General features: G+C 41.5%; 1 protein-coding gene across 2 annotated transcripts in view; it reads right to left on the minus strand.

Moving 5' to 3' along the window:
- CLCN4 (chloride voltage-gated channel 4) overlaps positions 1-25,368 on the minus strand; it is a 42,304-nt gene extending 16,936 nt beyond the window's left edge. Inside the window, exons 1-5 of one of the 2 annotated variants that reach the window (XM_025896229.1) lie at positions 25,246-25,368; positions 11,902-12,053; positions 11,478-11,577; positions 6,613-6,800; positions 1,219-1,341 (exon numbers count right to left, since the gene is read on the minus strand). In XM_025896229.1, the coding sequence (XP_025752014.1) occupies positions 1,219-1,341; positions 6,613-6,800; positions 11,478-11,577; positions 11,902-12,045 (555 nt within the window). In that variant the 5' untranslated portion in view covers positions 12,046-12,053; positions 25,246-25,368. Of the gene's footprint in view, positions 1-1,218; positions 1,342-6,612; positions 6,801-11,477; positions 11,578-11,901; positions 12,054-22,616; positions 22,715-25,245 lie in introns of those variants that run through there. The other variant, XM_008926809.4, reaches the window with a different exon arrangement.
- Positions 25,369-25,407: the final 39 nt, after the last annotated feature.

A 25,407-nucleotide genomic window follows, 5' to 3' on the forward strand; every position in this document is an offset into this window, starting at 1 on the left:
CTTTAACAAAGCAAGAAAAGAAGCAAATAAACAATCACAGGCTTTTTCCAGTTAAAACACATTAAAAAAGTTCTAAATATTTGGAATTGCTGCACCACAAAAGCATGAAAGTGTGATGAAATTATAAAGTCCGAAAGATCTTATTTGGATGCTTTTTCTCTTAATTTTGCACGTGATTGGCTAGGATAGAGCACAAGGCATGTGCATGCCACATAGGGTAGGATTTGGGTTTGGACTCTAGGCCTGGAAATGGGCTGGAGCTGAGCATCACCTCACATGAGGGATTTACCACTCAGAAATTAGCTTTACAGTTAACTATGAAAAGTTTTTAAAACCACAGATATATCAAACATGTAACAAAGACACACATGACTACTTTGAAAATGGAAATTATTTAAATATTTCAAATTATTTGAGATAGGGTCTTTTTAAAGGTTTGGACGCTTTTCTTAGAGATCAAGAACAAAAGCATGCCAAGATTTCTAAAATTTGGGCTGTTGATTTTCTCTGCCACATTCCTAAATAACACTTCCAGTGGTTCCATAGCACTTTTAACAAAAGACTGTTCTGATTTCAAAGATTTTGAGTAGCTCTGCTGATTGAATTACAAGGTTTTTCATTCTAACAGCTTAAATATGGACTGAGACTCAATATGTAGAATATTGAAAATCAAGTAGATATTTTGGCTGCTATAATGCTGTCATGCCGGCATAATGTAGATGACATTGTGTACAGGGACACAATTTGCAAAAGATGTGCACCAAACACTTTTCAGGCATTCCAAATGATGGGCATCTCAGGAAACCTTAATTTTGTAGCCCTCCCTCTTTTTTTTTTTTTTTGCTTTTATTTAGAGCCTAGCCTAGAAAATAACTGGTTTTGTAACTGACACAAGTAATTTCATTCAAGGAAAATTCTATATGATCTTCTAGTGAGTATGTATCTCTTGTAGACGTTGATTTTTATGTCAAGCTCTGGCAATGAACAAGTATATGCATTAACCTGTCACAGTGACCTTCAAATACTTTATACTACGAAAAATTTAGATGAGCACCATAAAAGCATAGACAAAGGAATGAAGTCAGATGAGATGGAAAGAGAATTTTCTTGTTTCTATACTATCTCATAGTATAGCTCTGGAATGGGAAAAGGTGGTAAATCATCATTTTTTTGTTTTGTTTGGTACTTGGATATTCATGCACAAAGAGAGAAACTCACCTCTGGGATTCCAGAGCCACAGGCATAAGGAGCAAACACTCTGACCAAAGAGACTGCCAGGAAAGCAAAACATAGAGCCCACATAATGTACAGAAAATAGTTTAGAATGTAAGCACTTGCACCCTAGAAAAATAACAGTAACAAACATTGTTAGACAAATGCAGATTGGTAAATCTCACACTTCTGATAGGGGTCATGATGGCACAGAGCCTGATCTTTTCATTTACATGTTAACTGTGGCTTTTCCTCAGGAAGGACAAATAACTTTATATACTCTAACAATTTTATTACTCATGGAAAGAAGCAGCATACTAATATATACTTAACCTAGTCCATACAGTCTGTTTGCAAGAGACCCAAACACCGCAAGTTGAGCATCGTTCAAGAAAAAAAATTAAACTAACCTACAAAAAGTTCCAAAACATCAAACAAATATGTCATAAGGGTAAAAGTAATTGGTAATAAAAAGGCACCTAATGAAGGAATCTGATGTGTTCATCCCACGGTGGAGGATAGGGGATGTGACCCTGATATATCTTTGTCTGAGGGCTGGTATTCAAAGGTCATTTCTCCATGCAGATGCTAATCTTTTCAAATGAAACACGTGTGTATATCATTAGCCAGTTCAGTTCACAAATGGGAAGGAAAAAACCATAAATAAATCCTTTCCTTCTATATGATGCTATCTATGATAGGGTTGAAAACAATTTGAAAACACCATAGTTTGGCGGAACCCCCTCAGACACACCTCAGTCAATTTTGCGCTATTTTAAAAGCATTCCAGTCAGGAATAAGCCTGTCTTCAAGCTGAATAGCTTTACTTTTCTAACAGAATGGACATGCTAATGATCATTAACAACAGTTGACTGTGCAGTGCCATAGTGAAAGCACAGTCAATAGTGACCTTCAGGTTCTCTACCTGTCTCCAACGGTCAAGTCGAAACTTTTGTTAAAAAATCTGTCTTAGGATACCTCTTCCTCTTCTCGTGCATAATTTTTTTAGAATAATTTCAAAAACCCTACCTACACAGACAAAAGATAATCTAGTCAGAGGCATCAAATTGATACAAGGAGCTTAAGCCTTCAAACAATATCCTCTAGCAACATGACACTACAGAACAAAAAAACGATGTGGACCTCAGTCATGAATTGGTATGAATCCTTCACCTCTAAGTGAACTCTTCCTACCGGATGCAATTCCAGCTGCTCAAGAACATCGAGGCCCCTGTCTTTGCTCTGCAGGACTGCAGCCTGGATATCAACATTACGATAAATCAAGCAGGAAAACAGGCATTAATCAGTTGTATCGTGTCTTCAGTTAACAGAGCTGGCCGAGCCCTGTTCCCAGTCATAAAAAACCTAGAGCTGAGAAGCCTCCCTGTTTTCAAGCCTGCAAGGAATCAATCTTTAACAGCATAGATGTTTGCTAGTTTAATTTTCTGGGTCTGCCCAAATGAAAATACAGTAAGGAAACCACTGCCCTTGTCCTTATGGGTATATTTGAAAGAAGTGCAATTTGTTAAGGTCCTCTTGTGCTTGCTGAAGTTGGCAGCTGGCTTTGCTGATAACAGCAGAAGAGCAATACAATGTTATCCTCCGGTGCCCTGAGACTAAGCAGTCATGGATCCCACACTTGCAGTGATTGACATCCAGCTGTAGTAACCATGGATCTTTGTTGCTACAGCTGAAGACAGCCTCGTGAATGTCTTCTCCTAGTGCTTTCAATTACAAGCAGCTATGACAATATTTACTCTTCCTCTACAGAAAACTCTGGATATCTTGCCTCAGGGCAAAATCCTCCTGTCAGTGTGAGCCTGGAGTACCTCCAAAGAAGGCCAACGCCTTGATAAAAATTTGGCCCTACTACGTTGATCGAAAGCTGTAATTTTGCTTCTAAATTCACTGGAGTCAAATTAACGTTGTTTCTTTTTACTTCTTCTTCTTTCACAACTCAGAAGTCATAAGAAAAGTATGTCAGCTCGTTACTGCAATCACATATACACCTACAGCTCTGTGGCAGGACCCCACAAGAGTCTGTATGGCCAGTTCAACCTTATCCCTTGGGACAACTTTCATTGTTACATTTTCCAGATATCTGGCATTCTTCAGGTTCAACTGCAGCAGTTTCTAATGATTAATAATATGAAAACCTTTGGGAAGTGAAGTAGCAGTAAGTCAGTATAGCAAATGGCTCATTTCTTATCCACTATGTGCCATTACTAAGGCCCTGAATCAGCAGAAGTCTTAAGCATGTACACTGCAATCCGAGACCAAAACAGCTCACCAGGAGAGGTGATCCAGCTATGACCTTTCCCACTAGTGGCTTGAAAGACTCACCCTGGAAGCAATAGTAATGAAGCACGTAGGGAAACTGAGAAAAATTTTGTCTTTTAGTTTGCAAGACCAAGAAATATTTCAGATCTGGTGTCAGTCCAGTTTAGATACAAATGGAACACAATTGAAAATAACCCTTACAAATTCAGAATACTGAAAGAAACCAATGCCTCAGGATGCCATCCAATGTATGTTTTCTCCAGAGGCCCACAGCTCTACCCTGACTCTATGGGGCATCTCACAGTTTTCAGACTCCTTCCTACTGGTGTTACAGCAGTGTGTCTCCTCAAGACTGACAGATTCAAGGCTGCAAAATTGAGAATGGGGTTCCAGGTACAGAGGAGTTTCCTCATCTTGCAGGTCTCAGCTTCATGACAGGAGATACAGAAGCTCTGGGATGGGAATACAGTCCATTGCTGGGTCCAGTGTTATGATCCATGGAAGACACAAGGTCCTTTCCTCTACCCCGGACAGGCATCAGAAATGAAGTCCTCAGCTCCAGTGAAGTTGGGGTTGGGACTAAACTGTATCTCCAGAACAGGGAAGGTCCAGATCACCAGATACTGGCCGGAGATCTGAACTGAGTGACATCTGATAAGCTTTTGATCCGCCAGTGAATTTGAGGTTTTGAAACTCTCTCACATCGAAAAACCCTCTTCCCCTCCTCTTTGGAAGTCATCCAGAACCAGAAGGCTGAAGAGTATAACTGACCTACAAAACAGTGTTTAGGGAAGAAAACATAGCCTGGTAGGTGTCTAGTGTGCTATTGTATTTTCCATAATAATTTGTATCAAGCCTCTGCTTTGCGCTCATTTTATAGGAGTACTAGAATGGAAACATTTTTCAAGAGATGCCATAGGAAATGTCACAATTCTCAGTGAAAACATATGTACAGGGTTTATCACAGCCATAAATTGGCAAAACCACAAGGAAGAACTGATCTAAATCTCGGTCCTCAAAATGTCAAATTTAGTTGGCTATGATGAGAAAGAATCACAGTCATGCATAAAAAAGAAGACATGTCTAACTGGAGTACCTTCAGGGAAACTGTTCTAAATACTTTTTGCCTAAAGTGTGCTCCAATGCACACTCCTGTTTTATAGGGTTGTTATGTAAATGTCAGGCACAAAGTGAAACAACATAGAAAAAAAAAGGTAAAATTATTCTGAAACTCAGTCAAGTTCAGTGTATTTTGATACCTGCTAGAGTCCGCTACTACTACAGGAACCATATCATGCAAAACTTGTAAGCCTTTTTCTATGAAACTGAATTTTTACTTTCCATATTCACATTTTTGTTGGGTTTTGCCTGGGATTTCAGTGTAATAGTAACAGACAGCTATAATATTAAAATTTACAGCATCCATCAGACCATGGCAGCCAGGAACCCACAGATCTTAGAGGCTCATTTGTTCTTAGAAAGAACCCAAAACTTAGCGAAGATGAACCTTTTTTTCCTACTTTGACAGTACACCAGGGGGTGAGAAGCCCAATTTGAATAGAAAGTGAGTAAAGTTTCACAGTGCCCACCTTGCTGATACCTCTCCTATAGGAAATGGCATACAACAGTTGTGACTGCTGCTTTCAAATAGCATATGAAAGCAATAAATTTTCTCAAGGATATGCATTGTTTATATATTTCAGCCAGAGTAACAGCATGTCAAAAACATGCACAGGATTTCCAAATCCCCTAACAATTGTAACAGCCTCCTCTTTTTTCCCTTCCCACATTTTTTTGTTCTCTTAAATTACAGCATTGTCCCCAGTCCTGCAGCTTTATACCAGAGTAATATTTCTTCGCTGTCACAAAGATACAACCACCCAAACTACCTGCTGATGAAAACCAGGGTGAACCTAGCAAACCTCTGGCAAAGGGAAACTTGACACTGTGATCAGCAACTGTGCTGAGAGATTTTTGCCTCTGATTATGTGGTGGGAATATTCAGGAATAGGGAGCACCCCACTATTTCCATTATGGTTAGTTAGTGGAAACTTGAAAATTAAGCTACACATATTCACAGACTCTCATCTAGCACTACTTGTACTATAAACCTAAAGCAGCACTGAAGGGAACATGAGTGACACACTTGTAAGGCAATGAAGGTGTCCTCAAACACTGCAAGACCAGACTACATCCACATTGGGAGAAGATCTCATACAACCTCTCCCACCTCCATGTCATATTCAGCTATTGTCAGATTCAAGTCAGCTGCAGAAATGAGGAGGCGAGAGGGATTTAAGACAATGACTTTGTCAAAAATTTGACTTGTGAAGGGATCAATTTTATTAAATACATTGAATAACTTAGGTTGAAAAGAAAATGTCCTTTTTTGTATTTTTTTAACATGCCATCTGCTAAATGGTATATAGAGAGGCTTCTTTCGATTGTCTTCAAAATGAAACTTTCACCTGCTTTGCTTTGAAACAGCATTTTCTGTCCTTAAAATTACTACCATAAAAAAAATGTAAGAAAAAAACCTTAAAATATAAGTTTCATGCCAGTCCAGATCAGCTTCTTCCCTTCTTGTCCTCTACCCTTGCAAATCTTTCGCTTTCGCCAGCTTTTGGTGCTAGCTAAATATCATGATGCCTGATAGAGAAAATGATTGCAAGGGATAAACAAGCAGTTCTTATGCAGTTCTCTCTACTACTCACAGCATCTGAATACATAAAAATCCATCTGCAGTCCTGAAAATTTCCTGTTAAATGTATTTGTCAGTGCTCAGCTTTTTTTGTCCCATAAAATTATGTTTGAAAGGGAAAAAAAAAAAAAGGGCAGCTCAGGTCCCCTGGTGATTATGTTATGCGTATGATGAAACCCTTTTAGTTTAATACTGATAAAAAGAGAGTACAATCTCACAGTTTTCCACTTTCCATTACACTGAAACAATAGGATCTCTTCCCAAGTTAAGCAGATTGCTTGTGGAAATGTCTTTTTTTGCAGCGTGCTCAGTTTATTACTTTCTCTTTCAGAGAAACTCTCTGGAGGGAACATCAGCAAGTATGAAAAAAGGGCATTGCCTGGCCTACTGTGACCCCAAACTAATCAGGTGTCTCGTACCTCAGACTGGCTTACAAGAAGTTCAGACCATTTCTGCCACTGGGGACATTTGTCCCTGTCATCGAATGTAGTTTCATTAGACGTCCAGCAGCACTGCTCGTGGCTGTACCAGAAGGCAGACAGGCAGACACCCTCCTTCAGGTCTGTCATCCAATCCACAGCTAAATCTATCACTCCAGCTAATGTGCCTGAGAAATGAAATGCAGAAAAAGAAATATTGGCATTAAAAAATATTAAGTTGCAAGGAAAATATCTTTCATTTTAATATCAGCGGGAGGGGTGGGGAAGTGATTTGGGGAAGTAAAATTCTTTGGGGACACCTTACTGCAGTCCTCCAGTACCTAAAGGGGGCTTATAAGAAAGATGGAGACAGACTTTTTAGCAGGGCCTGTTGCAATAGGACAAGGAGTAATAGTTTTAAGCTAAAAGAGGGTTGGGTTAAACTAGATATGAGGAATAAGTTTTTTACAATGAGGGTAGTGAAACTGGAACAGGTTGCCCAGAGAGGTGGATACCCCATCCCCGGAAACATTCAAGATCAGGATGGATGAGGCTCTGAGTAACCTGATCTAGTTAAAGATTTCCCTGCTCATTACAGTAGGGTTGGACTAGATGACCTTTAAAGGCCCCTTCCAACCCAAACTATTCTATGATTCAATAAATACAAATCTACCAAAGAACTGGGGGAATTAACAAGTTTGTCTGACCCTCAGTGCTTTCTCATAAGCTTTTATTTTAAACATTATCATTTTCATACTGACTGATGGCCAAACAGGGGAGGCATAACCAATGTCAGGCCTGATCTTGCAGCCTGTCCCAGGCAGGTGCACAACCTGGCTGAGATACGGAAGACTTCATGTGGGGTCTCTATACACACACTAAGCTGCAGGTCTCAAACCATGCTGTGTATTTCAGGGGTAGTGGAGGAGAAGGATAGGTTTGCTTTCATACAGCATTTCTGGTCCCAACACAGCAGCCTTTCAGAAGGATGATTTCATTACAGAGACAAGATGGATGCCGAATTTTGACTTATGAACTTAACAGAATGGGGCTTTCCATGTGTGTGTACATTCATTAGCAATCTGGACATGCAGAATAAAATTATCCTTCAAATTCTCCCTGTATCAAACCAACCCTTATTTCAGCCTTTCCCCAGTAATTACACAGAGCTACAGTGACACCTGGTGGACACCAGACACAGACACAGGTAAACTTGCTGTGCCCAGACACAAAAAAAGAAAAATTCTAATTTTCTAGGGCATTTGCTCATCGGTGATAACAATTTGCCCCAGTATCAGCTCCCTGAGAGCAGATGGGTCCCCACAAATGCAAGAAGAGCAGGAACAGGAGGCTGGGAGCAGCCAGAACACAGACCTGCGTTCTGTCCTATGCCCATACTTTCTGGGAAGAATTAAATCACCAACTTATAGAAGAATCATTTAGTGTTTTCCAAACCCCTCTCATATACAGTGGAAAGCAGAATTCATATTATCTTTATAAATAATCATTAATATAATTTCAGAAAACCAGTAATGGATTTGAACATAATTTATCAGTGCATTTCTGCGGGACTAAAACACTGGAGGGGGGGGAAGCTCCGGAAAATGCAAACTGATTTGGTTTTATGTTTCCAAAACTTTTAGCTTCATGGCTCCTGCTAAGAATGTAATTACATGAAGCAGGAGTGGGGGCTGATCCCCTTTCCTCTAGCAGCTGGGGCACACAGGTGGGTCCAAGAGCTGGTTTATTTGACCTGGAGCTAAAGTTTTCTGCTTTTCATTTCTGTAAAAGGGGGGGGGAAGAAATATATTTCAAATAATTCAGGCAAGTGGAACCTGGTTTTAGTTCCAAAGAACAAAAACACCACCAGTCTTCACAGAGCCTTGCATGTAAGCATATCTTCTTATACCCTTAAGAAGGACACTGGCAAGGATTGGTCACTAGGGTAGTAGTGAAGACTTTTTGTTATATGGAAATAATCTGAAGAACTATACAGATATACTAGACAGGATCACACATAAAAGAAAGGCTGCACAGCAGAGTGATGATGTCTGTACCAATTATTTTCTTTCATGAAGACCCTCCCTTACTCTTGATTACTCTCTTCTGTTTTTCCCAAGTTTCTATGGAACCATATTCTTAGATGATGATGAATCATTGTGTTGCTAGTAACTTCAGATTGCATAGCTTCCTGAGTCTTGCAGTAAGCTCTAAATTCTTCTCCAGTTTTCTGAAAGTTTCAGGAAACAAAGAATCCTCATCCCTTGGACATGAGCACCAAATGCTGTGCCTCTTGAATCTCTTGATGGATCTTTAGCATTCTCTGTAGTTACCCCAATCTTCAAAGTTTACATTACTCGTAACCAGGCAATGCATATTAATGCTACCTAGCAGAAGGTGTAGAGGAAGACAGGCTTTTGACATTATTTTCCCCAATAAAGTCAGTAAACATAATGAAGACCAAACATTCAATTTTATAATATAAAAAGCTCACAGGAACCTCAGCACCTGTAAGACTTAATTATGCAGCTGATATAATCCCTTTTGCCAAATACTTTGTAATCCACAGAAGGAGGAAAAAGCTATATGCCATATACTACACATGTTTTCCAGAGAAGAACCAAGATTTACTTGCTCAGTGCAGCTATACATGCACAGAGCAACAGAGCCCAATGGCAGGAACACTGGAGAACAAGGATTTCTCTGATTGGCCTCAATGGCTTGTGTTGACTGTGGAGGTGTTGCCTTTGAGGTATTGCACAGTCTGAAAGATACAGTTGACAAAATTGGTGGGATTTAGGTTTGTAGAGCAGTTAAGCTCACTTTAAACTCCTGGCTGGGTAAATCACCCAAGTGCATTTGGAAACTTTGGCCCCTGCCAGCCCATTCTCCGTGAGTCCCATCTTGTTGCTCTCCATTGCCAGCACAGAGGCAGCAGGGTCAGGATGTTCCACGGGACCCTCATACTCTGGGTACTGCTGCTGCTACTTTCCTCTTCCTCTCCCAATCCTTGCCACAATTTCTCCTTGCCTTTGGTAATGCGTGGACCCAGCTGCCCAAGAGCTCACCCAGTGTCCATGTGGCTGAGCCAGTCTGCTCTCCGTGGAGCAGCAGTAGCTTCTGCCTGTGCAGAAGAGGAACCGTGGAGGAGCCAGGCTGGTCCATGCAACCTGGCTGACCATATAGGTACCCTCATAGCAGGCTCTCCTCTCTGAGCAGGCAGCACAAGCAATACTTCAAGTAGAAAGGAAAACAACATGAGGTGCCTCTTGACGGCACCATCAACCTCACCTCCTCCCTCCCCAAACCTGGCTAAGAAACCTCATCCATTCATCAGTTATTCCCCCCTACACTCAACAAAGGGGTGTTGACCCCTTGCTGAGGCTGAGGTGATGACTCTCCATCTTTGCCCTGTCCCAGAAATGCTGAAGGCACAGAGCATGTGTGTCATTTCAATGGCAGGGCTCAGCAGGGCTCAGCACAGGTCATGGGTAATTTTTGTTCTCTGGGTGATTCACAAGTCCTTGTCCCAGTGTAAAAAATTACTAATTTGGCTTGACTCTTTGAGGTAAAACTTATTGCTCTGCACACTTGTCATTGAAAAGGCTGCAGAAGCTAACAGAACTCAGCTGCAGCTTATCCTCAACCTCTATTCCCAAGCTGGAGGTATCAGCATTAGATCTTATCTGAGGTCAGCAGCTCTGGTTTTTGACAACCTTTAGGATTTCAGCATAAGGTTTCATTGCAAACTGGAACTGAATCAAACCTTCTGGGATATTTTTACTAAAATGGGAATGTGTGTATGTATACCACATTCTCTATATGAGCCAGGGGATTACTGAGGTCACTAGAGCCCTGAAGGGCTTGCTCTAACCTTATTTGCAAGCAGAATTCTCCGTCCCAGGTAAGGCCAACCCTGGCCTTCAGGCAAGGTTCAGCAGCCCTGGTAGTACACAATCTATCAAACTCTCTTCCCATCTCACCCTCCCACCAAAGATTTTGTGGAAACAATTACATGTCTACAAAATAACATAATTTGTTATTTCAGCAGTGTTTTCTTGAGTACTTCACTGGTACTTCTGAGGCTCCTAACAACTGTAATAAAAATGTTGATTTGACAGATGCTGAGAAGTAAATTCTCATCACTCCTTGGAAACTGTGAAACTTCACATCATGCTTTTACCAAGCAGCATGACACAAGAACGCCCTGACCTCACTGAAAAAGCATAAAAAACGGCAGCTGTCTCAGCTTGGTAAGAGAAGTGCAGCTTTCCAAGCTGAAAGATGTGCTTAACTGAGGAGAAGACAGGAGAAATTGAGGAAATTAATGAATTTGCCATGTGAGTTTGAGCAGGCTGTTAAATATGTAATGTCTGTCTGGCCTGGAAGCAGATCTGAAACTGAGTCTGAAACTGTATTTTGCCTCACACATATATAAAGAAGATAACCCAGTGGATACAGCAATTTATAAAGCTTCCCTTTGAGTGTCCACAACCACCATTTTCCCCACATCATATTTTCTACTTGCAAAATTAAAGTAAGAGATGACAAGAAAAAAAATCCTACCAATAAAATTGACTTCTGTAAATCAAAGATTCAGAAAGTCAAAGTAGCCCACTGAGTGTGAAGCAAAAGCAATAGAAAAAATCCCTCTACTGGTGAACAACATTTTTTCTAGGTCAGCACTCAGCGGGAGATTTGCAAGTGGGTATATTTACTAGGGATCACAACTGCATGGATGCAAAGCTGTCTTTTTAGCTTGAAGCATCAGTGGAGAGACAACGAAGTAAAAACAGAAGGAGATAGCACTGCAGCAACTTGGATGGGATGGTTCAGGCATAACTGTAGCACTAACACATATGTACCTGCCAGTAGTCCTATGAGAAGCATTACAACCCATCCTGACCAGGCGTCCAGCAAACTCTTGATGAACTCCCATATGGATTCTTTACTTTTGCTTGTAATCTGAAATTAAACATAGATATGTTGCTGATTCAGGCTGACACAGTTTTAGAGTACAATGTTTAAAATAATTAAACTCCCAGACTGTGTACACAATTTCTCTACTCCCCAATGTCCCAATCATTTTTTAGAGTTGCTCTGCTGATTAAGTTGCAGCAGCCCTTTCATATTTACAAACTCAAGACATCCCACATCCATATTTTTAGAATTCCTCCTCAAGTCATACAACAAGACAGGAAGCAATAACTTCGGAAAACTGCTTGTTTTCCTCACTACCAGGATGGCTGTGACCAGGGACTGTGATGCAACAAAGCCTGACACCGTTACCTTTCGATGGCGGTCAGTGTCACGCGATTTCTCTCGCAGCCAGTCGATGGTATGGAAATCTTCATAAGTTCCAACATCAGGGAAAGGCTCATCCAAAAAATCCATTAGGTTGCCCGAACCATTCATGTCGCCTGCATTGACCATATTAGGATCTGTATGTAGAGGAAAAACAAGTATGTCAATAAATTCATGCAAAAATGACTGTTACCTCCTTTAAAAGTCAAGTCCCAAAGTAGTGGCTACTATGACAAGCTCCAGAAAAGGCTGACAACGTTCCCGATGAGAGGAGTAGCATGAGACTTTGTCAAATGGGATAGTTTAGGCACAGAGGGTTAGATTCATACAACTTCAGCCATCTAAAAGTTTGGTGTCTGGACTGTAGGTACCACCTGGGCTGCTTCTAGAGACAGTGAAAGGTAAGTGTAAGGGGGTGTGGCAGCAGAGCGCCTACTCCTTTAAAGGTATATGGCCAAGGACCTATTTCAGTAATAAGCATTCAATAAGCATAATGAGCAAAGGAGGAAGCCTGAACAAGAACATTCAGGGACACAAAAGAAATGCAAATGATAAGGGAGGAGGTGGTAAGAACCAAACCTGGATGTGGGAGTGCGAGAATACCTATTCCAGCAAAGTTGTCTGGTTAGGGTTGTTGCCAGTTGGAAAACTATAGGGAAAAGGGGGAAATCAGAATCAAAATATACAGAGACATAGACCTGACAAAGCAAACGTGAAGACCTTGACCAGAAACAAACCTCACCACTCATACTAATTGAAGTGCTAATAACTGTGTGTCTGCCTCTGGAATACAGGCTCAGCTACCAGTTGAACCTGCACGAGAGAAAGTGGCAGCCATGTCCCCCAGCATGGGCACAGACTCTGGGCCTGTGAGAGCACCAGCAACTGGGCAGGGGGCTCTTGGGCTGGGACAGCTGAAGGATGCAGCCGTGTGCTTCTAACAAAGTGTTGCTCTAGAGTGGTTAATCCTATCCATCCTAAAATAGGTGCCTGAGAAATGGGATCTTCCAGAGAATACCTAAGGTTTGTAATCTGAAATGGCATGCCTAAAAACATCTGTTATCATGGAATTCCAGGGAAAAAACCCATGAAAACGCATGAGAAAACTGGGGACAGATACAGACTTTAGAAGTTGTATAGAACAAATTGCAGAGCCTGTAGCTCCTTGACGGACATGAGATAACTTCTGCTGGTCACTGATGAGGCCAGTATGGTACCAATGGCTGCTACCAACTTTCCTCCAACAAGTACAGGAATGGGGATGTCACAAGTAAAGAATTTGGATCTTTGAATCTGTGAGGAAATTTCCCAATTCTGTAATTGGAACAGGCAGAAACACGGCAGATAAGCTTTTAATTGACTGTCCATACACCATGATACTTCATTCAGCTCCCTTTATTTGCTGCCTTTTTTCCCGCACTCTCCCCATTTTCAACTATTTTACTTGAAATGTCTCCATTTAATTTTTTGCCCTGGAGGGGATTTAACAGTGTAATAAATGTGAATATTCAGCTTTGTGAGTGTCTGCTCTTTGCACTTCACCATGCAGAAATTTTGGATGACACAGACAATGTGCTGAGCACATGCAGCTGAAAAAAAGCATTATATTACAGGCAACCAGCAGGTCACCATTGTAACACTAAAGAAGCCCTTTAAAGCGTGAAAATCAAGTAATCTCCAAGTAACCTCGTAGACTGTGCTATTATTTTGCAACACTGTGATATTTTGCAGACCAGTTAATTCACCTTATTCTTCCCATACAGCGAAGAAGGACCTGTAAAGAACATGCAGCTCGAACTGCTCACTTGCACGAGGCAGCCCCAACCCGCTAAATAAACAAACTTCTGGGAACTCTGGTATTGAAAGCATTGGCAAGTTTTCCTTCATACCACAAGAAAATTACCCAACATGTTAGTTATATCACATAAAAAATAGCTTTTTAAGTATGTTGTCAGTGCCCAGCACATGACAGTATTGTGATGGATAATACCAGGCCAGACCACAAGTATGTAGGATAATTACAATCTCAGCCTGAATCTACCCCAAAAATACGTGCTACACAACACGTCCAGGGAGAGAAAAAATGTGCTAGAGACCACAGGGCCATGGAAGACTAAGAAAACAAATAAGCTTTGAACTCTAGGTAGCATATCAGTACCTGGAAGTTGCAGTGAACTGGATGATTATCAGCCATAAAGTTCACTTCAGGTAGTATGCTTTTGAAAGCAAAGATGTGATATCAGATTATGCAAAATCCAATTTTAGTAAAAAAACCACAGTTACAGCACTTTTGAACTTAGTACTACAGAGTGTCCATCTTATGTCCTAGCACTAAGCACCATAAGTATCCCTTTCTTTCTCTTTATTTTGCATTTATTTCTCTCACTTCAGCATTTGTAAAAATCTACAAAGTTTATTTCAGGATAAGCTAACTTGCCCTCTTAGACAAGCTTGCAGAGATGCTTTCAGTTCTGCCAGCAGAACTGGAGCCTTACTCCAGTTACAGATAATAATTTAATAACTTAGTTAGAGATATTTAATACACAAAAATTAAGGGCCAATTAATCCCATCCAAGCTTGAACTGTAGCCAGGTGTACTGCAGCATACACTCTGGACACTAAAATCTAGGCTGCTTTCATAGCTGAGGAGAGGAAGTGAATTATTTATACTAGAATGAGACAGATTGTTTCCGAGAAGTGATAATTTCTGTTTATTGATCACAAAGAGATGTCAGAGGTAGACATCTTCATCTGATCACTACCAATTGAAAAGAAAACATTGCAACATAATGACATGCAGAATTAGTAACAAATGCATCTTCTCACACTTGAGCATCTAAGAGATTCGGATGCTCTGACAGAGCTTATATACACTGAAAGGTGTTAAGTCTTGCTGAGGAATTGTCTGACATATGCATTTTGCCCCTTTGTTGTTCCATGTCTTACACGTCCTTGTTGTCCTTCCCACTACTTTTTCAGATGCTGATGCAACACAATTTGTGCAAGGGCTAATGTTTCCTGCTTAGTCCCCATATTCTTTTTCTAATAATTTCTGGCATCCCACCAACTTCTCCTAGGGCAGACATCCAACATTTTCACTGAGCAGCCTGCCATGACTCCCTGAGAAACAACAGCCAGTTTGGAGCCCATCATTCTGTGATCTCTTAGCCTTTATCAGTTTTGAATTCCATTGGTCATTTTATTCCCTACAATACAATAGCTCTTCAGCTCTTAAGAGCCAGCTCTCATTTTTACTGACTGGTTTAGTGTATCTATAACTGAACATTTGCGTCAACACTCTGCTTTAATAATTGCAAATAGGTTCTTCCTAGAAACTGAACTAGAAAACAAAGAAATCTGACTGAACTACATACCTCTAGAACTCAGAGGGTTCAGATTAACAGATTTCCCTGGATTTAGACCCATGCCAGACTACCGTGATCCTGTAGATGGAGCAAGGTCCTGGCAGGGATCCATTCACAAATCATGAGAGGTCACAGTACCAGTCTGGCACTTGTGCCTCCTGATAGATGCTCTCCTGGCTACCACATAACCCTAGATATCTTCTGGAAATCTTGGGCCAGATCAGCTTGATGGTCAGTCCCTGATCTCCCAACTAGCCATGCCTGGCACACAGTATTCTGAAGCCAGAAAGAAAGAACTGATACCCTACAAATGTCAAATGCATGAGAGCAGCTGGAAGTAAGGGCCAAAAGAGCAAGTCCAAAGATTAGCCTGTGAAGCTTTATGACTGTAGAAAGCCAGATAATTTTTAAGTAATCACTGAAACCTCCTACATAAATAAAGTCAAGAATAGATTCATGCAAACAGCCTAGAGAAGCCAGGGTGTGAACACTGGGAGCTGCTGATGGACCGGGACATGCCAACAAGCACAGCAGGTACTGCATGGACACAAGGTCTGTTCTGTTACATTTACTCACTTCTTGTTCAAGAACCAAAAGGTAGTAGTATTATTATATTAGGGTCACGTTTTTTCTGCAAGTCTCACAGTGAGTAAACTTATCATGTGATTAGGATCAGCTGCATGATACACTGCAGCTTGGAGGTAAGTTTTATACAAGAGCGATAAATTGCATTTACAGTGAAAATGCTGACAAACTCCCAGCTTTAGAGCACTGTTACAGCATGTGCAAATGTAAAAGCCACAGCTAGAAGAGTTCTATCAGTGAACTGACATTCTAGGTAGTATGCTGACTGACTGATCAGATCTGAAATGTATTTGACATGGCAAGAACAGCCTAAAACATCCCATGGTTCAAAGGGGCAGAAAAGTATACTGATGGAAAACAACTAGCTGAACAGTCATCAAAGGAAAAGTCTTGGCCCTGGCCTATTGCTCCTAGACATGCTAGTTCCATGCTATGTTCTCCTCATCCTGTTTTCTGTTTTAATTGGACACATTCACTGAGGCAGGCGGTATGATTTTTAATGCAATTCCAACAAGTTTCAAGTTACTTTCAACAGATCACAATTACTGAATTACTTCAACACTTCAAATGTTTCTAGCAGATGAATGTCCACCTGTGTGCTTTCATCTGTAGGCTGTTTTCCTTGAAGATGGCAGTGGGGATGTTCTATGTGAAACATGACAGCATGCAGGCAGCAAAACATACCTCTATTCTGCTGTAGCATAAGGAATAAGTGAACGTGGCAAGAGGCTGGGAGAAGAAAGCAGAAGCATAAATGCCAGTTGCAAGTTCCTCAATTCACATTTGGAGTGACTTTTTCAGGGCGTCAAAAGCATCACCTGCTCCATTTCTTCCAAATGTGTCACGCGTCAGCCAACACACAAAAGGAGAATATGGCACATCTCAGGGCTTTTCTGTGCTCTAGTACCAATATACCTACAGTGATGAAACAGAAGAGATGCTACTCCAGATACAAAGCTTTTGAAGCGATTCAAGGTCATGTCATGAGAGTTGAGCCCACCACTGACCTGAATAGTTGGATGAGCTGTGTTCATGTGGCATGACATGACAGCAGCTACTGCACAAATGAAGGAGTACAGGGGCTGTGAAAATCCTTGGGATTTATTTTCTGTAGTATTCAGTAATGAACAATGCAATTTTACTGGCAATCATCACAAGATGCCTTCATACTGACAGATGGTTTGCCACGCTCTGTGCCTTTAATATTTGTATTGACTATTCCAAGTACCAAGTTCTCAAAACACCCCAGCATGGTGCCCCAGTCTCATGGCCATTAACTGCTCAATGTGATCTGTCAAGCAAAGGCACCTCATCCCAAAAGACGAGCGCTCTGCCAGCATCCATCCATCCCCCATCTCAAGGGATTTAGACCTAGTCACAGAGACAGACACAGAGCACTCTCCACCCAGGGCTTGAACTGAGTAGGATATCAGTGCTGCCAGCAGAGTGAGCTGAATCAGAGAATCATAGAACAGTTTGGGTTGGACGAGTCAGTGTTCAGAAAGAGCCATAAAAGGATAAGGCTAAGGGAGAAAGTTCCTAGAGCTGAGCATGGTTACACCACAAGTCTTCACTACCACCTAGCCAGAGAAAATGGTCTGATAGTTTAGGAAGCAGAAAGTAAGATTATAAACAGGGTCACAATGAAAGACATGAATGAAAAGTATAGAGAGATGATTAGGGGTGTATGTCTTTTGGGGAGGGGTCAGAGACCAAGATCAGGAGACAAGAAGGCCAAGGGGGTGTGGATGTAATTCCCCTTCCACCACCTGCCATGTAGAAGATGATCTAGAAACATCAACACAACATTGCACAGGATATAGGAGGCAGATAAACAGTTATGAAACAAGAAGTAAGATGCTGTTGGGTGATTTTACAAGGAAGATGTCTTCAGCAAAGCAAGTAGGCTGAATCCCCAGAAAGTTAAATGAGTAATTTTCTACAGGACAAAAAATATCTACAGGCAATTTAAGACTGTTCAACTTAGAAGCTTCAGACTGAACAAACCAATTGAGCTGTTGACCTTGTATCTTAATGATGGAGTTTTAAAAAGATGTTAAAATCTTGAATCAGAGAAATCTAGTTCATACTCCTGAAAATAATCAGAAAACGCTGAACCCACTTACAGACTTTTTTGGAAGCATAATATGGCACATAAAAAGCAACAAATAGTTAAATTGGGAAAATACAGAGGGGAAAATGGGTATTAAAATGCCTTTCCTACAATTCAAGGACTAATTTCACCACCTCCATATACAAGTAAATAGCCCTGCAAACCCTCAGACTCCCACCACACTAGCACAGGCAGGCTGTAGTATGGGAAACAGTACTGTAAAATATTGCAACATTTTACTGTATGGCCCCACCACCACATATTAGGCAGTTTCCTGCTATGATAGTCTGGGCAAGCCAAACACAGTCACATCTTTGATGTGCAGCTTTACCCTGCGTAACCTCTACAGAAAAAATCATGAAGCCACAGAAGAGCTCAAAAAACACAGGGCACCAGATCACAAGGGAGAGGACCTGGGAGAGAAGGGGAAGGTAGGAGGGAACATTTGAGATAAATGGTAGAAAACTGAGGCCCAAAAGACTCCTCCAGAACAAATCACAGCCTTCAGCCACTCCTCAGCCACGACACAAGCTTACAGAGTGAACACAGAGAAGACAACAGTGCTGTCCAGGAGCACAGGCAAAGGGAGGCATGAGGGGACTTGGAGTGCACCAGTACACCTCAGGAGCTGATAACCAACTGTCAGGGCTTCCCCACCCTTCCATGACAGCCTGATTCCCTCTACTCCTTTTCTCCTACTGAGAAGCATTCTCTTCCTCTGAGGGGCAAACCTCACCCCAGCATCCTGCTTCCTGCTCCTTCCCATGATGACTCTCCTTTTAGAAACCAATTCTTTCTGATATGGAATATCATGTGCCTGCTCCCCATTTGAGTTTTCTTGGAAAGTCTGAGCAAAATTAGTGCAGCTGCTGAGTTATGTCAGAAAGAGAAGGGGAAAAAAAATCCCAGCACTTTCCTACCAGCTTCAAGTGGAACTTTTGCCAAAGTTGGCTACATATTAAAAAAATGTTAAACTCACATCTCTCTTTCCAGCGAGTCTTAAAGGTCCCTCCAATAAATTTACTTGTTAGTGCAGATGTTAGGGCTGTGGAAAAAGCAGGAGGGAAGCAATGCTGACTCTGGAACATCCATCTGCAGTTTTCAAACTGATTTGAAAAATGTCTATTACAAGACCCCCCTCTGCTAACAACCCAGCAGCTTGGGCAGATGAGCTCCGCAGGCTGTATCAACCCCCCACATCCTTAGTTCTTGAAGGAAACAAGATTTGATTAGGAAAACTCTGAAAGCCTTCAGCATCTGGGGCAAGAAACTAAAATTCAGGAGACAGGACAGACTGGAAATCAGGCTAACAGTGTAGCAGCATGTATGGTTTCTATTCTTGGTTTCCCTCAAGTCCTCTGCCTCACAAAAAGAGGGGAATTTCCCTTCTGAACCAACTGGTTTTACTGCCACAGAGCTCTAAAGCCATAGCTGTAGGGTCATGGGTGCTACCCAGTTTTCCTCCTCATGCCACACACAGCTGAACTTTGCACCATCAGATTTGGGTTTCCAGTGCTGCTCTTTGCCTCTTCATTCAGAAAATTGTAAGACTATGGCGGAAAAAAGAGTAAAAAAGGCAAATACACTCAGAAAGAATAGAGTTGCAGTCAGAAGGGAAATGCCCAGGTGTGTAGTTACTCCTAAACAGCTCTCTCCTTAAATGGGTGTTCAATGGCATTAAACACACCTCTCACTAAAAACCTTTTTAAGCCTTCAGTGTGAAATAAAGCTGATAAACCTGCATTAGAAAACCATTAAACTGTTCTAACATGTCACTTCTCATGATTTGAGTGGAGGCAGTGAGTCACTGACACACAGATGGAGGGTAATGTTTTCCTGTTTGCAGGGCACTGTTTTTCACTGCTGTGTTTGATGCTGATGGGCTGCACAGCTACAGACAAGTTACTTCATCCCGCTGAGAGGAAGCTCCCATTTCTGCAAGATGGGGAAACCTTTTCCTTGAGGTGATGCTTAAGAGCAAAATGTAAGAAGTGTTTTAGGAATAACAGCCTACCGTAATCCTGCCAGAGTTCTCTTTCGGCATTAACAATGGTGTGTGATTTTTTTTTGGTTCTGCTGGACTAGAGATGAAGCAAGCTGAGAAAACCCAACATCTGGTGTGTATGTATGCACATACGTACACAAAAATGAATTAGACACCTACTCTACAACCTGATCCCATTTCACTAAATGGAAAAATTAACACGCAACCCCCTCCTGGGTACCCAGCAAGGTGCAGTGTGATGGCAAAAGCAAACTGGAAAAGGACTGGTACCTACAGGCACTACGCCGCTGTTGGAGGACTGTGCACCATGCTGAGCTAAGAGCTGTTCAAACCTGAGAGGCTCCTGCAACACAACACTGACCACTAAGACATGAGATGGCCCTGAGCCATGGGTGAGATGGAGGTCAGGAGCCCTCCCTTCCCCCTGCACTAGCACTGGGCTACAGTCATGATCCTGCTCACTTTCCCCTCCAGGCCAACAAACAACAACTTCATGAGGAAGCAGCTCCCAGGCCCTGGAGGTTACAGCACTCCAGAGAGCCCAGTTGCTCCAGGCAGATAGGAAGGACTCAACCTCAGGGCAAATGCTCCCCATCTCCTTCTTCTCCTCTGGGCCCTGCTTAAAAGCCACCACCACTACCTTTGAAAAAGGTACAATCTTTACAAGGCAGGCCCCAATGTGCACAGGGGCTGAGCACTCACAGCCACATGTTGGAGCCCCAGCATAGCATCCTGGTGCTGCCAGGGACAGCACCTTCCAGCTGGGGATGTCTCCAGGGTCACCCTTTTATACTAAGTAATTCTGAAAGGACTTAAGTCCTTACAGTTGACCCAGCATACATAGAAGGTTGGTGCCTTCTCTTGTTCCACAAAGGATGTCTGACTCAAATTGGGAGATCAGGAGAACCACTGCCTGGAACATATTTCCATAGGGCATTCAGACATGATCTAGAGCAGGAGGAAACCCATCACACTTGGAGGACCCAAGGGTGGCAGCCCTGCTGTGCTGTTCACATAGGCAAAGAGCCAAGCCTCAAATGTGCCTGGTGAGCAAGAGCACAGCTCCACCCACAGCCAGTGCTGGAGGGAATTGAGCCAGCCTTGGCTCCAGAGGGAATCGAGGAGAAACCCAGCACAGGCACCAATGCAAACCATGCAGCAACAGGTTTGCACTTCTATCGCTTTAGAGGCTCAATCTTGAAAAACCAGGAGAGGTTGGAGAAAATATAAAATTGAAATTCAGTTTTCATTTCTGTTTGGAACAACCCTTGTCCTTTCCTACTTCATTTCAATAATTCATTATCTACTTTCTCCCCCTGGCCCTGCCTTATTTTCTGATCCTGACACTACTGCATATCTGATCACTGGAAACCAGAATTCATCTTTCACTAGGATGTACAACCTACTTCAGCATGGGAGAGCAAAAATCTCCCCCCTGAATGTACGGGTGAGCACAAAGAGATTCTAGGCCTGCCAAATTTTCAGATTTTTCCAATAGTGGGAAAAATTTATTTGAACAAAGAACAGGATTTTGAAGAATAAGAAAACTTCCTGCAGATTGGGAGTGAAAAGTCACCTGACTCTCTGCCTGGTGAAGCTGTGGCTGAGTCATCCTCTGTTCTCTGGCAAAGGCACAGAATTATTTATCAGAATTGTTAAAAAAAATTATAATTTTCTTTTCTGACTGGTAGAAGCTCAAAAATTAACTTAGTTTCTCAGATTGTAACATTTGCATTAGAATGAATTTTTAGAAGTTTAAAAATTTTAAACCCCTTAAATATTTTTAAAAAGCTATACAGAAAAAAAAAACACAGAAGAGTCACCATTTTTTCCTTTGCAGATATATATTCAGGTATTTGAACAGAGCACACAATTACACATCCACACCAGGAAAACAGACCCTGGACTTTGCTTCCACAAATATAAATTCCAAAACCACAGTGTAGCATGGATTTTTCAGCCATTTGGTGACTGGCATTTTGCAAAGAAGTAAAAATCTGCTTGTCATCTCCTGTGTTCCTTTTGGGAAAGGATTTCTCATGTTTCTATTGGACAACAAGGAAAAATCTACCTTACAGTACAGCAAATTATGCAGGAAACCTGCCGAACTAGGTACTCTGAAACCACATTAGCAAAAATTAACAATAAAGGAAAAGCCTCTTTCCCCAAATACACTTCTTAGCCCCTCAAGCAAGTTAATCCTCATTCCTTTATAAGCTTAGATACATCTATTTGTAAAAAAACCAACAACTTCCTTTAGGCATCCAGGAAAAAAAAAAAAAGCAGGGAATGAAGAAAACACTACTGCTGCTCTCTCTTTACACGACTAAATGGTGGCTGCTCACGTAAATACAGAATTCTGCAGACACCCGAAGGAGCCATCAGAAAATACAGGGAACAAAGGGCCTTCTTCAGCTATAAAGCTCCATCTGGCAGCATTTCTACTGGAGATGTCAGCCGGGAGATCAGCACAGAGCCAGCAGGCAGCCTCTGCACCTGCAAACGCTCTGCCCGCAGAGAAACTGTGCCGCTTTATTTTCCAGCAGAAACTCTGCCCGACAGAGCTGGAGCTCTAGGACACTAGCACGAGAGCAACCAGCAAATCATTTTTCCGAAGAATTATGTTGCTTACCTGCAATGCAACATCATTTAGCCCAATCCCAAAGATTTTAATAGCATCCTTTCTGGGGTGGTATGGCTGCAACAGCAGTGATGTCATGGGGAGGAAGCGGTAACAATCATGTGACTGCATCCTCCGTCTATAGGATATCTGATCAGAGGCAGACGGACCAGCTTGCAATCCTGCAGGATTAAACTGCAAGCCTCTTTACCCTGCCCTACCTATTCAGTCACCATTAGAACGTGTGCTGCTTTTTTCCCCTCCCTAGCCCGAGCTAATTGTTCTGTGCATTTTTTTTTCTGCAACAGCAAAAACATTCACGTTTCCACGAGGAAAAAGCATGGTGAGTATGCTACGTGCAAGCCAACAAGTATTCCTGTTGACTCTGCAGCAACACCCAGGTTGCTGCTCTATGAAATATGTAATCACAGCAGCTTGGAAATGAGACAAACCACAATTTCACCATCTCTCGCATTTTTCCTTCTCCCTACGCTCCACATCAAGCTTATCCAGACTGACTTCCCTCCATCTTCTGTATCATATTCATACTTTGCAAATTTCTCTCAAAGGTTTCATCCCTGTCACCTTCACTTCTTCATTCTCCCCACCATCCATTCATGCCTCCACTTGCAGCCTTCTGCCTTTTCTTCAATGCAACAGTCATTGCTTGAAAGATCCTCTTCTATATGCCAGTCTACTTTTCATTTTCAAAATGTCTGCTTAAGTTTTCCCAAATATGTAAAAGCTACAACATTCTAAAATATATAAAAAACCTCCCCACAACAATTAGCCTATCAGGTTTTAGTTAACAGAGTATTACATCTCAGAACTGTATTTTTGGTTTGTGGGTTTTGGTTGGTTTGTTGTTTTGGGGTTTTTTTGAGGTGTAAGTGGGGTGTTCGAGAATTTTATCATACTCAACAATGTATTTGATTTCTACAAGATAAGAATCTACAAAGTTCTGATTTGCACAAATTTTGTACAAGTCACTAGGATTATATTCTGCAAGACAGAGGTTGTAACTGGTTTTGTGAAGCCCACGTACGTGTTTATACACGTGCAGTGTGTTCTATTCCAGGCCATTCACCTGCATTGGAATATTGCACAGACTGGTTTTACCCTTAGGGGTATCCAGGCTCATGCTTTGTGTTTCCAAGCAGATGCAACAGCCAGGTAGAGGGAGGTCTTGCACAGGGACCCATGAAAATATCTACGGGTGACTGAAGGTCCACACGTGACTTCAACTCACTTCAAAGGTGAAGGAATGCAGTTCTGGAAGACCTTTTTGTCCCAGTGTGTTTGAGCAGTAATTTATGGATGTGCCGTGCAAGCAGCCCAGCCAGCAAAGTAAGCCAGCTGATATTGGGTGTACAAAACCTTTTTTGTTGTGAATGGCCACATGGCTCTTTCCAACTTTTGTCTGTGAGCTGAAGAAAGTTCCTGTACTCCTTATTTCTGACTGGGACTTCCAAAGCAAAAGCCACATGCTGGATTTTATTGTGAAATGTGAACAATTAGCTTGCTACATCTGAAGTTCCCACACCTTTCTGGAGCAAGGAGCATGCCTTTAGAGAAGAGATTTGATTATGCCCTTCACATACAGCACTGCAGATCATAGTCCTCTACCACTCATAGATCAGTAACAGCCCCAGGCCTTCAAAACCATGTCAGTGAAAAGTGGAAAAGTGATAGAAATCCCAGCTTCCTACCAGTGTCTGTTCTTTGTGCCCATTAAAATCAGTACTAATAGGCCAACTGAATTCTGAGGAGGAAGTTTAACACTGAGCACTTGAAAATCATTTTCTTGATAATGTAACTGCAATTTTCTTTAATCGGTTTATGAGAGGGAAATATGGAAAACAGCAAGCAGCATTTGTCAAACATCTACACCTGGGAACTTCTGTGCCAAAGACACACACTTTAACAGAAACACTGTGCCCCAGACACAGAATAGTAATTTTATGCACTTACCAAAAGAGCGTAAAGCTCTCAATCTCCCGATTTTTTTTCTGGACAGACTTTCCTAAATTTATTTCCTGTTTTTTCCTTGTCTATTACCACAGCTGAACTCATTAAGTCTCCTACTGAAAGTACATTTTTAGCTGGATGGTCAAACTGCAAACAAGGGACAGAATACCTAATTTTCTATAGAAAATATAATTCTATAACCTAGATAATGTATGCTCAATTTTAAGGGATTTTTCAGAATCAGAAGAAACCAGAACTAGCTCCTAAAAAGCTTTTAAATCCAAGAATATGGTGATTTTCCAAAGTGCAAGCAAATGATTTAACAGACATTTACAAATTCCAAAACTAAATCAGCTTTACTCCTTGTATTTTCTTCCAGTGGTACTCAGTCAATTGTGTGATATCAGAATAAAGAAAATACACTTCACATGATGTTTTAGAAAAGACAGTTCTTGCTTTTGCTATCCTGCAGTTTCTCAAGTCTCTCTGTGAATGCTTCTTCCTCTCAAAGATGTGCAACTCTATAGTTATATAGGAGATTAGAGTCAAAACCAGCTGTGAAGGGTCCTCTTCCCTAAAATTCAAACTTCAGTTTTACATCCACTGAAAACAAAATACATAGTTCATCTAATTCCTAAAAAATAAAAAATAAATCTTTTTATTCTGCACTTACCTTTAAGTGCTTACAAGAACTGCAGCAAGAAATACCAATAATACTTCATTCTCATCACAGAAAATCCAAAGTGACATACCCATTATAGCTTTTGTTGTTGATCCTGATGGCAGTGAGACAGAGACAGTTGGTATTCCAAATGACTATTTCTAGCAGACTGTT

The sequence above is a fragment of the Manacus vitellinus genome, unplaced genomic scaffold, assembly GCF_001715985.3.
Source record: "Manacus vitellinus isolate BGI_N305 unplaced genomic scaffold, ASM171598v3 scaffold_7_pilon, whole genome shotgun sequence".
NCBI lineage: Eukaryota > Metazoa > Chordata > Aves > Passeriformes > Pipridae > Manacus > Manacus vitellinus.